The sequence below is a fragment of the Trichomonas vaginalis genome, chromosome I, assembly GCF_026262505.1.
Source record: "Trichomonas vaginalis G3 chromosome I, whole genome shotgun sequence".
In the NCBI taxonomy this organism is placed as follows: domain Eukaryota; phylum Parabasalia; order Trichomonadida; family Trichomonadidae; genus Trichomonas; species Trichomonas vaginalis.
Genome location: NC_067203.1, coordinates 21,793,840 through 21,806,366, shown reverse-complemented (window position 1 = coordinate 21,806,366; position 12,527 = coordinate 21,793,840). Strand labels below are relative to the sequence as shown.

At 33.6% G+C, this 12,527-nt stretch overlaps 5 protein-coding genes and 4 pseudogenes across 9 annotated transcripts, besides 1 other annotated feature; 5 read left to right on the top strand and 4 right to left on the bottom strand.

Annotated features, from left to right (window-relative positions):
- Positions 1-12,527: part of a mobile genetic element that runs on past both edges of the window.
- Positions 55-915, top strand: TVAGG3_1027680 (uncharacterized protein; the record flags this gene model as incomplete). Its single annotated transcript, XM_051255084.1, has 1 exon — positions 55-915. One exon carries the CDS (start codon positions 55-57, stop codon positions 913-915), a length of 861 nt encoding a protein of 286 aa, XP_051080658.1.
- TVAGG3_1027670 (organellar and viral DNA polymerase type B) lies at positions 2,006-2,944 on the top strand (the record flags this gene model as incomplete). The annotated part of the gene is made up of 1 exon (XM_001313528.1): positions 2,006-2,944. One exon carries the CDS (start codon positions 2,006-2,008, stop codon positions 2,942-2,944), a length of 939 nt encoding a protein of 312 aa, XP_001313529.1.
- On the top strand, positions 3,314-3,925 carry TVAGG3_1027660 (organellar and viral DNA polymerase type B; the record flags this gene model as incomplete). The annotated part of the gene is made up of 1 exon (XM_051255083.1): positions 3,314-3,925. One exon carries the CDS (start codon positions 3,314-3,316, stop codon positions 3,923-3,925), a length of 612 nt encoding a protein of 203 aa, XP_051080657.1.
- On the top strand, positions 4,528-5,331 carry TVAGG3_1027650 (annotated as a pseudogene). The gene has a single exon. A coding segment is annotated over exon 1 (804 nt).
- TVAGG3_1027640 lies at positions 5,781-6,648 on the bottom strand (annotated as a pseudogene). Its single transcript has one exon. A coding segment is annotated over exon 1 (868 nt).
- Positions 6,685-7,138, top strand: TVAGG3_1027630 (annotated as a pseudogene). The gene has a single exon. A coding segment is annotated over exon 1 (454 nt).
- TVAGG3_1027620 lies at positions 7,600-8,830 on the bottom strand (annotated as a pseudogene). The gene has a single exon. A coding segment is annotated over exon 1 (1,231 nt).
- On the bottom strand, positions 8,860-9,657 carry TVAGG3_1027610 (uncharacterized protein; the record flags this gene model as incomplete). The annotated part of the gene is made up of 1 exon (XM_051255082.1): positions 8,860-9,657. One exon carries the CDS (start codon positions 9,655-9,657, stop codon positions 8,860-8,862), a length of 798 nt encoding a protein of 265 aa, XP_051080656.1.
- TVAGG3_1027600 (protein of unknown function, DUF4106 family) lies at positions 10,817-12,421 on the bottom strand (the record flags this gene model as incomplete). Its single annotated transcript, XM_051255081.1, has 1 exon — positions 10,817-12,421. One exon carries the CDS (start codon positions 12,419-12,421, stop codon positions 10,817-10,819), a length of 1,605 nt encoding a protein of 534 aa, XP_051080655.1.

Below are 12,527 nucleotides of genomic sequence, written 5' to 3'. Positions count from 1 at the left end.
GAGAAATATGAAATGGCATACCATTTTAAAACAATATATTTTTACATATATTAAATGCTTCAGGTTGAAAAACAAAGAACAAAAGTAGCAGATACAAAACCGTTAGACTATATCTTTACAAATGCTGGTAGGACTATTTCAGATGAAGAAATTTCATCCCGAATATACAGGTTTGACTATCCAATTCGTTGGCTTCAAAGTCCTTCAGATGCAAAGGCAATAGGATTTAGAAGAGTTTTGTTTTCAAATAGAACTAACGCATTTATGTTCGCAGTATATTTTCATGGGCAGTATAAAGGTTCTGATGGTCTAATAGACAAATTTGACGAAATGAGAATCTTTACAGTTCGTTCAGACGAAAGTCTTGAGAAAACTCTAAATGACTTTCAAACTCAAATGAACAAATATTATTGGGAATTTCAAGAAAAATACGACTCTTTACTAAATGGAACATACTATCTGAAACTAGAATATGACAAGATGAACTCCACCGTTTCATTTCAAAAGATTGAAATTAACCCTCCAAGAGATACAGAGTTTTTATATTGGAAAGTAGACAAACGTTCTTGGGCACAATTTCTTCGGTTACTAAACCAGAACGAACCATTACCACCAGATGGTCCATTTAAATTTATACTTCCACCAGCAGATTTGACAGTTTATAGAAACGTGTTTGACCCTCAAAATGTTATGTGTCATGCAAGTTTCAGTTCAAGCAACAATAGTTTTCTATGTATTGGTAAGGACTTTTATGACTTTGCTTCTAAATTCTACGAACCACCTAGTAACAGTTTCTCTGACTTTCAAGTTTGGTTCACAACAAATGGTGTGCAACATATTATTCCATTGTACTATGACTTTTATCTCGAATTGTCTTTCATATATAACTACGGAAAAGTGCTGAAAAAGTATTGAAAAATAATGTTTATGTTAGCATGTTAGATCTAACACGTTTTCTAACCTCATGAATTTGTCAAAACTTCATCGTACATGCTTTGTCAAACAGGAACGTACATGTTTTGTCAAGACTTCTTCGTAAATGTTTTGTCATGATTTCATCGTAAATGTTTTGTCAAAACTTCTTCGTAAATGTTTTGTCAAACAGGAACGTACATGTTTTGTCAAGACTTCTTCGTAAATGTTTTGTCAAGACTTCTTCGTAAATGTTTTGTCAAGACTTCTTCGTAAATGTTTTGTCAAGACTTCTTCGTAAATGTTTTGTCAAGACTTCTTCGTAAATGTTTTGTCATGACTTCTTCGTAAATGTTTTGTCAAGACTTCTTCGTAAATGTTTTGTCATGACTTCTTCATCGTAATGAGTGTAAAGGACCCAAAAATATAATTTAGGTGAAGTGGTGCGATCTCACCTCCTTTTTCACCTCTTTTTTCACCTCTTGAATTTTCATGAATTTCCTTAAGATAGAAAAAATAAAGTTAGTTTTATTTTTTTATTTTGTATGTTAGATATGATTTCAGGGATTTTTTTGACGAAGTGTCAATGTTCACTTCGTCAAAAAATAACAGTTATCTAATGAAAAAGTGTCATTTTTTTGTATTTTTTGTATGTAAGATATGATTTCAGGGATTTTTTTGACGAAGTGTCAATGTTCACTTCGTCAAAAAATAACAGTTATCTAATGAAAAAGTGTCATTTTTTTTCACCCTCTTGAATTTTCATGACTTCTTCGTAAATGTTTTGTCGAAACTTCATCGTACATGCTTTGTCAAACATGAACGTAAATGTTTTGTCAAACATGAACGTAAATGTTTTGTCAAGACTTCTTCGTAAATGTTTTGTCAAGACTTCTTCGTAAATGTTTTGTCAAGACTTCTTCATCGTAATGAGCGTAAATCAGACAAAAATAATGTTTAGGTGAAGTGGTGCGATCTCACCTCCTTTTTCACCTCTTTTTTCACCTCTTGAATTTTCATGAATTTTCCCGAAATAAAAAATAAAGTTAGTTTTATTTTTTTTATTTTTTTTATTTTGTATAAAAAAATAAAAATGTCAACAATCGGCACAACAACAGTTCAAACAACAACAGCACCAAACTCGTTAGTCATGAATCCTACGTCAATGTTAGTAGAAATGAAAAGCTTCATTCCTTCTTCATATACTTTCGAAACAAAAATCCAGAAGATAAAGCAAGAACTTTTAACAAATAATTTAGACTGTAGTGCGAAAGATGAAGAAAATGAACAGTATCTTTATGAAATGCAGGACATTATTGACCATTTACCCAAATTGCCTGAAATTCAGCAGCAAAAGCTCACTATTCCTGAATTCGACGAAATAGAAGTCAAAGCAACTGACTCAGTAGAAATAAAGAAGTTCATACGAAAGGTAAACTATGAGTTTCTAGGATTTCATTGCAACCATAAGGTTATGGACAAAGATTGCGACATGGTATATAAGAATGTTTCTGACATATATAAATCTGAAGAATTTAAGACCTACGACAACTTTGTTTCGTTAGTTGCTGAATGTGTATGGCAGATAAGAGATAAAGATAGAAGAGGTAAGGTATGGAATGAACAAATAAGACCCGCTATGTTTGAGTTAAAGAAAACCATTGACGCTTTAGTTGTTTTAGCAGGTAAGGTTTCAGAATATAACGCAAAAATGAACCCGCAATGTTCTAAATGTAAAGCAGCAATGAGGAGATATAACTACTCCGTCAAAGAGATAGAACGTATGAGAAACGACTATGCTGACTTAAAGAAAGAAGCAGAAAAGCCAGCAGAAGATAAAATGGACATGTTGACATTTCTGAACAAAAACTATCCAACTGCTGACGATTTCCTTCTATCTGACGTCAAGAAGAAGTATAAAGAAACTTTCGGCATTGTTAAAACATTCGATATCCTCAGCGAAGAAATAGAAGCTACAAAACTGTTTAGGATTTCAAATATACATCGTACAATTCATGTAAAACGCTTGTGAAAAAAGAGGTGAGAAAAGAGGTGAAAAAACAGGTGAGATCTCACCTCTTCACCTAAACATTATTTTTGCTGAAAAATGACCAAAAATCATGAATTTCCTCATATGTTTGCTACCCGAGGAAAACCGCGGGTAGAGATTCCGTACGAAAATCGTGAAAAATTGCGACCCAGACTTTTTTCGGGGTCGCCTAAAACTCATGAAAATCGTGAAAAAATGACCAAATTTCATTATATAACTGTTATTTTTTTACGAAGAGAACTTTTGCACTTCGTAAAAAAAATCCCTGAAATCATATCTTTTATACAAGATAGAAAAAATAAAGTTAGTTTTTTGTAAAATATTTTTTTTATTTTGTATGTAAAGACATATATGACAAACACTGAGTTTGAAACAGTTAAAAAGATAGACAATGACACCAAATTGGTTAGAATAGGTGATTTAAACGTAAGATACTCAAAGAAATACAACAAATATTCTTTGTCAGACATTATATCTCCATTTGGAAAGAAACCGAAGGACTGGGTTAGAAATGCTTCAACTCAGAAATTTTTGACAAGAAATCCTGAGCTTATGATATCAGTAGCATTTCATGGAACAAGAGCATATCTTATAGACAAAAGTCTTATACCAATAGTTTTGTTATGGTTAGACCCAGTTGTTGGATATAACTTCATAACATATGGTTCATTCGATACGGAACGTTGCAGTGAAGGCTTACTTTACATCGTTCAGAAACCGAAGGACTTCAATACAAAGAGATATAAGATAGGAAGAACATATAATATAACTCAAAGATATGACAGTACAGTCAATATAGTCAAGGTTGTGTTTGCTAATGATATGAGAGCTGCAGAAACAGAACTACTTGAAAAGTTTGAGAAAATGTATGGTGCTCCCATAAAAGGTAAAGAAACGTTTGAAGTAGATGAGATAGATAAAGCTATAAAATTATTTGACGAAGTTGCTGAAAAATACATATAAAAATAACGTTTACCATGTAAAACGCTTGTGAGAAAACAGGTGAAAAAACAGGTGAGATCGCACCTCTTCACCTAAACATTATTTTTGCTGAAAAATGACCAAATTTCATGAGTTTTGTATGTTTTAGACCATGTGAGAAAACAGGTGAAAAAACAGGTGAGATCGCACCACTTCACCTAAACATTATTTTTGTCTGATTTACGCTCATTACGATGAAGAAGTCTTGACAAAGCATGTACGAAGAAGTCATGACAAAACATTTACGAAGAAGTCTTGACAAAACATTTACGCTCATTACGATGAAGAAGTCTTGACAAAACATATACGTTCATGTTTGACAAAACATATACGTTCATGTTTGACAAAACATTTACGAAGAAGTCTTGACAAAACATTTACGAAGAAGTCTTGACAAAACATTTACGAAGAAGTCATGAAAATTCACGAGGGTAGAGATTCCGTACGAAAACAGTGAAGAACAGCGAGACCGACTTCCTTCGGGGTCGCCTAAAACTCATGAAAATCATGAATTTCCTTAAGATAGAAAAAATAAAGTTAGTTTTATTTTTATTTATTTTTTTATTTTGTATGTAAGGACAGATATGTCAACAACAGAGAACACAACAACAGTTATAGTCCATGAAGCTATAAATGAAGAATATGAGTGGGTTCAGTTTAACAAACAACTCCGTCTCATTCGTTCGGTCAAAGACGATATGTACCAAATGCAAAGTATTTTGAATGCTCTTCGTTCTACAAAGCAAGCACATCATTGGTTTGAAAAACCAACAGACAAAAGAACTTTTAGAAGAATTTCCTCATATGTTTGCGACCGAGGAAAACCGCGAGTCGAGATTCCGTACGAAATCGTAAAAATTTGCTAAATGGTTTGAGAGGCTGGTATGTACATAGACTTCTTGTAAATGCTGTTGCAATGTGGGCTTCACCTCGTTACGCTTGTTATATTTTCATGATGTTAGATGAAATTCATAGACAAGAACGTGAAGAGCTAGAGAACAAGCTTGAAGCAAAAGACAAAAACATTCAGAAAAGAATACCACGTTCGGTACCAAAAGGAAAGGAAAAGAACTATAAGTATATGATTTATACTGAAGAGATGGAAAATGAAGAAGATAAAGATATGGTTATGTTGCATTTAGTCAGAAGAAACAAAAAGCTTTTACGACCTTGCTAAGATTTACAAATCTGACAGAAATTGGTTCTATCGCGAAAACTGACCGATTTCAATGACCCCAAATGAAGATGTGAAACAAATAGTTCAAGATACGTTACCTCAAACACACTATGATATGAAAGGTTGTACAATACTTACCTTCAAAGAAGATTTGCCATTGTTAAAGGAAAAAATAACAGAGTATTTTGACAACTTCAAACAAGTAGAGTAAATGAACCATTTATTTTTCAAGCTTGACTTCAGATGGCTCAGGTAGCTCTATAAAGTAAATTGCCTTGTCAAATCCTTCTGGCATTCCGAGTCCTTCCTTCCGACAGGAAAATATTTTCCCGACAACTGGAAAAAATTTTCCTTCCGACAGAAAAAATTTTTCCTTCCGACAGGAAAAAATTTTCCAGTTGTCCGTCCGTAAACCATTCAAATTTTCGAAAATTGAGAACTTTTTGGTCGAACTTCAGAAAAAGTTTTTCCTTCCGACAGGAAAAGTTTTTCCCGACAACTGGAAAAGTTTTTCCTTCCAACAGGAAAAGTTTTTCCTTCCAACAGGACACAAACGAATGTCTCACGTCCCTCTTCCTGAATGCCTTCCAAAGCCAGAAGAACCGACAGCCCCAGCACCACAACAGACTTACTAAGACTAAACACTTACATTTTTCAAGCTTGACTTTTTACAATTTGAACTTTGTTTGCGTAGATATGAATTCTGAAAGAAGTATGAGGGTCTTGTATGACTTTATACTTCTCCAGAGTTCATATCTGTCAAACTTACCTGCCATGGACTCTTTCATAAGTTCCATGAAATCGTCTTCGGACAATCCGGGGAAAAGTATTATGTCAGTAAGTATTCTTTTAACATCCTTACTTAAAACTCTTTGCTGTCTGTACACAAATGACAACTGAGATGTTAAAGTGTCTGAGCTTCTTAAGAATTCGACACATGTCTTGTTCTCTGTTCTTTAACAAAGGATGAGAAGCAAAGTCATCTAAGATAAGAAGACATCTATGAGGGTATGTCTTCCAATCGTAAGATTGCAATTTTTCGAAATGTATTCTATCTCTTTCTGTTTGTTTCTGAAGTGGTGTTTGTCTAATATTCTCTGCATTTCCTCATTTGGGTCTTTAAACTTAGAATTTATATACTCATTTATAGCATTATACTTCAAAACTTTTCTTTGGTACTTCTTTATTCCAATCTAAAACTCAGTATCCTTTATACATACTAACTTAGACTTCTTTATAATATCTTTGAACGAATTGACGGTTTGGTCAAATTGACCAGAAGTACTACAAATAACAACTAACTCATAGAATGGGTTCTTCTCATTCTAGTTCTTGTGTTGTGCAGCCATTTTAAGATAAGTGAAAGTCTTACCCGACCAGGTGGTGCAATTAGACCTGTTATACCATTCTGAGCAAATAAGAACTTGTCATGTATAGGCTTTATCTGAGCATTTTCTAACTTTCTCTTGTTCTTATTTAAAACATTCTCAAATTTCTTGTCAATGTCAGCAAACTTTTTTTCTAACATATTTTTAGAAAAATTAAAATTTTTATCTTTTAGAAAATGTCTTAGCGATTCGCTATCTATATTCGAGACAAGCTTTTCGACAGCAAAACATCTGTCGACCATAAAATCTTACATAGTGTAAACAAGAAAGGTGAATTTGTTCTAAAGTTCTGTTTCTGGGAATATGACAAGAACCATAAAACATTAAGCAGAGCAGTCTTAAATTTGTCAATGACAGACTTGTTGACAGAGATGACGCCTCTTTGGAGAGATGAAGTCCAACAAAACTTCTTAGAATGCAAAAGAAGACACATGCGCTGTTCTTGAAGATGAAATAGAAAACAGAATAGATGAGCTATTAAAGGACAAAGAACTTTTACATAAATATGGTTCTGAGAAATTTGACATAACTCCACCAGAAAAAAGAAGAAGAGAAAAGAAAGAAAAGAAAGTAGAAGAAGAGAAGAAAGAACCTGAACCAGTTCCAGAGAAAAAGAAATTTGACATGTAAAAATAAAATTTTATTTTTAGAACATTTCTGGTCAATGTCAATGTTTCTTCCTTTAGGGGCAAACACTGGCTTAGACTCTAAAATCTTTTTACCCAATTTACCTTGAACTTCAACTATCTTAGACTCATAATATTCATAGTCGTCTGCTTTCTTTGGTTCATAAGGTATAACAAGTTTGTATGCTTTGCCTTCTTTAAAGTTTGAGAACCTTCTGTCAAAACTTTCTTTGACTGTTAACCTTCTATGTCTAAGTCTTCAAATTTCGCACCATTTTAGTCACAATAGCAAACTTAACTGGTTCGATGTTCCAAACTTTGCTGAATGAAGACTTTTCAAATGGTAGAAGTAAACATTCAAATATGTGAATGGGTCTAGTTCTTCTTTAAGTCCTGACATGTATTGTTACTGAAATATATTTCGTCATCTTTTCTATCGCGATAAAAAATATTTTTTTTAAAATTTTACTCATAAAAATTTTCTTTGTATATACACCATTCTGTACGTCTAAAAGACTTTTGACATTTGCCAAGAATGTTCGTTTAGACGCTGTCATATAACCATATTCTTGACAATATTGTTTATACGAATCGTACAATGACCTTTCATCTAATGACACAAAGTCTTTCATCTATGAACAGTTCATATACACTCTTGTTTTGCTTCTAACAATGTTTGTCTCTCTTCGGTATGTGGAATTTGTCTTGGATTGAACTTTGAAATATCTAATGTCATAAATAGAGAACAAGTGGTTGTAAAAGTCAGATGTCAGTTTCTGCTAAGTCGTCAAAATATTCTGTATCTTGCATATGAGAATCTGATGTTCTGACAACTACATATCTTCTGTCAGAACTTTCTAACTTCATCGGAACAGCATTGTTTGAAACCATAATGAAGTTTGCAACATTTTCACAAACTCTTTGGTCTTTATATTTTCTTTCAAACAACTCCAACTTTGTCTGTTATAAGACTCTTCAAAGCATCTGAGTTCAAAACTTTTGTTGTATCTATACTTTGAAGTTCGTTACATACTATAAGTTTCATATTCTCTATTGAGGAGTTAAATTTACCGCAGATGTTTTCTATGTTTGTCATATTCGGGTTCGAATAGCCCTCTAACAGTTTGCACAAAATATCTGTAAAGAATGTGTTCTTACCAGTTCCTTGTTTTCCAATTATAATGAGAGCAGTTTCATTTTTAGCACTTGGATGTTGTAAGATGTTTGCAAACCAACATAAGATATACTCATAGACTCTTTCGTTTCCATTGCATATAATTTCTTTGACATGGTCTAACCAAGCTTCTATAATATTTTCTTTCCATTCTACTTGTTCATATTTATATCCAGTGAAGATAGAATAGAAGTTTGGAGAAGGTGTATAGAACTTTATACCTCGAACTGAAAAATCTTCTAACTTTGACAATAAGATATCCCAAGCATCTAACATCTTCATGCCAACTTGTACGACTTTTATTTTCTTAAGTTTCTGTCTACATTCTTGTTCAGACACTATTGTTGCCTTGGTTTGTTAAAGACAACATCCCATTCTTTTCATGACATAACATTCTGGGGCAGAGTCAACATAAATGACTAAACGTTTCAAATTCTCGACTGCTTTGTTATAGTCTCGAAATGGACACATATTTCTGAATGCTTGGAAGTCATAAAAATCTGAAACATCTATTCTGTACATTTTTTATAAAAATAAAAAAAATATTTTTTTTATTCTTGACTTTGTTGTTGCATTTGTTGCATTTGTTGTTCTTGAGCTATTTGTTGTTGAAGTTGTTCTTGTAATACAATACTTTCACCAGTTGCATCTTCCAATTCGAAACTTTCTGCCGTCATTGACAAATACATAGGACATAAAAGTTTTACAGGAACAAAGTTTGCGTCAACTAATGTCAACGTTATACTTGCCAAAGTGTTTGAGTTCACTAAGGTTGAAAATTCTGCATTCGAATGAACAATAGGCAAACCAGCAGAGAAAGTATTGTTTATACGCATAAGTATCTTTTGGTCATAATAGTTTCTGTCGACATTCGAATAACACTTTGAACCTAAGTTTGAAACAATATATAAGATTGGTGTGCTTAATGTCAATGGAATAGACATTCCTTGTATGACACCTTTTCCTGTTATAGGAAACTGTTGGTAGTAAAAACCAGAAATAAGTTTTGTATTATAGCTCATATCGTTTATAGTAAACTCAGTCGGACATCCAAACATAACGAAACCTGCTCTAGTTGCAGCACATGTTACACCCGTACTTAAAGTATTAAATAAGTCAACAAAACCTGTTGGTGGTATATCTGAGTAAGTATCTTCAAAGGAGTATTTTTTACCATTCACAACAATAAAGTCTTCTTGTGTCAAAAGAGCAAAACAGGCTTTAGTCGTCATTGTGTTTAAAGTTAGTTTACAATACCGTCCTTGAGGACTTTGTAAGTTTGTTGTTATAGAATTATATGACTCAGGGTTTTTAGTCGTAATAGTATAAACCATTATATCTTCTGCCATTTATATATATTTAAAAGTTTTTCTGAAAGTGGAGAAGAACTTCATCTAAACTTTCACATGGCGTTTCTTGAAGTTCTCTGTCTAAGAAGTTCAAATATTTTGTAAAGACATAGAACTTTCCTTTGTCTACACGAACAAACAAAACAGGGTCTTTCATATCGTTCAAAAGTGTAAAGTCCTTTACATGAAATAAAGTCTATATTATTTTTCTTCAAACATCTTTCAAGAAGTTTTGACATTTTTACTTAGCAAATAAATTTTAATGAAATGTTGTGGTCGTCAAATATTTTTTATAACGTCTGGGAAACTATACTTTAAGTTCAACGTTTCACCTCCTTTCATAACGTATATCTTGTCAATGACATTATATGAAACACCACAGCAACTAATGTCGGGTTCTATTTCTTTGATGTTTATATCGTCTGCCTCTGTCAAAAGTTTCAATAGTTCTTTCAAAACTTCATGAGGTGCAATGACATATGAGTTCACTTTTACAGGGTTGTGTTCGACCAAGTTTAACATTATACCTAAAGCTTGACAAATCTTCTCCTGAGTTTGAAGTTTGTCTTTCAGTTGTTGTAGTCGTTTCGAATATCTGCAACAGAACTTAAGTCTCTGCTAACTTCAGGATATGTTGGTTGTTCTTTTACAGGAACAATTGCTATACCATCTTCGTCTTCGTATGGTTTCCCCACTTCAACATCTCTGTCTTTGACATTGACAATAACACTTTGACTGTTTGTTTGAGTTGGTGAATTTAACTTCACATCTGCCACCGCCATTAAACCTTTTGAAACACTCACGCTTCTATTTTTCGGAAATGACATTTTACTTAGAATAAAAAGATGGACGTATTCGAGTATCTCTTCGAATTGAAGCAGAACAAAGTTTACACACACAAACAATACAAATACATTGACAGAATAGTTCTTTATACAAACAATGGTAAATGTTATAGAATAGCAGTCTTTGCTGAACCTAAATATTTTCATAAAGCAAAGAAAGTTGGTATAACTGAAATGGTGAAAGTTCTTGACGTTGACAAAAAATATAACTTCAAAACTGACCGATATTACTAAAGGAAAGTTTATAATACAATATTATGTCAAAACTGGCGTACTGTCAATATTTGACGGAGAGAAGTCAGTTCAAGAACAACTTACTGACCTGCTGCCAAAATCTGCTCGATGGAAGCTGTCGTTATGCCAATCTGAGGAGCCCCAGCAGGTTTCATCGAACGAATCTTCAAAAGAGCATCTTCCGTGAAAAGTGCTATTGGTTTTGTAAACTTCTTTGCTCTCAGTTCATCTGGACCGTCTCTGTCACCAGTATATTGTATTTGTACAGTACCAACAGTTGAAATACCACCCATAAAGTCTTCTGAGTCAGCAAATGGAATGCCAAGCCAAAAGTTTGAACGGTCTCCATTTGTATATTGAGTTTTTTGACCTCCTGTATGAGTCCATACTTTCACATATGGCATAATAGAACTTTGCATTTCAGGGTTAATGGTTGTTGTGAAGTTGTTGTTAAAGTTCATAGCATCTAATGTCAAGTTGTATGACCTCATATCCTCAACTGTAGAATATTCTTCTCTTGGATAATATTTGCCATCTATGTTTATATGATATTTAATACCAGGGTTGTAGAAACAAGAATAGTCATTTATAGTTCGTCTGAACAGTACAAACATAGTATCTGCATGTTTCATTGCAGTTGTTAAAGCAATATCTGTTCTTGCACCTGGGTCAGCACTTTGGTTTCCAACTTCACCTGCAAAGTCTTTGACAGATATTTGGTGTATAGGGAACATAAGTGGAACTGCAATATATTTGGCAGCTAAAGCATTTGAAATATCTGGGTCCAACATATAGACTGCAAGTCTGCTTTCTATTCTCTTGCATTCAAATTTTTCGCATGTGAACTTAACTGGGTCCCAAGCAGTTCCAGCAGCATTGAAATAATAGTTTACTTCATTGTTGAAGTTTGAGAAACCAAAGTCTAAGTCAACTTTGTCTTTGCAAAAGTCACAGAACTTGGCTCCACCAGTTCCAGCTACAGTAATGCTGAATGGGTCTTGTGTTGGTGCAATGACTAAGTTATTTTTGCTTGGAGTAAGTTCAATAGAAATTTTTCCTGCCCAGTTTGGCAAGTATCTTAAAAACCTGAAGATGAGGAAAGATGACAAAGGAACTCTAAGTTTCAGTTTTACTTTAGTGGCAGCAGTTCCATCTGAACCAGAAAGGTTAACATAAACTCCTGGAACGTTAGGGTCAAGTCTTCTTATTTTCTCAATATTTGCATACTGGTCTGTTTGTTCTCTAGCTTGTGGTTGTACTGAGTTTCTCAAAGCGAACCATTCATAGTTTGCCCATGTTACTGTTTGAACTAAGTCAGAGTTAGAATATATCTTATATCCCATGAAAACTTCTGGAGCATATTGGTATCCGACATAGAAAATTCCATTGCAACCTTTCTTGTCAGACAACTTGGCAGAAGGTTTTATTTCAATGTCTTGTTCCACGTATAAGAATGAGTTGTCAATAGAAATAATATGAAACCTGTCGCAAGCAATATCTACTGTTGTTGAAGAACCTTCTCCAAACTCACCTACGTTTCCATAAGAAACAGCAGTTGTATATTCGTAAGTTCCAGGAACTATTTCTGACCTTCTAATGGCATTGTCGCATTCGTTATACCATTCGGAAACATTTCCGTTCATGGCATCCAAAACTGTTGGCGTTATATTCTGAGCGGCGTACATTTCATATGGGTAAAAATATAGAATAGTTGGATTTATATATCATAATAGAACCCACTCGTACCAAGCTTTACTTTCTTCCTGACTGAGTTTTTAACTCTTCTTTTTC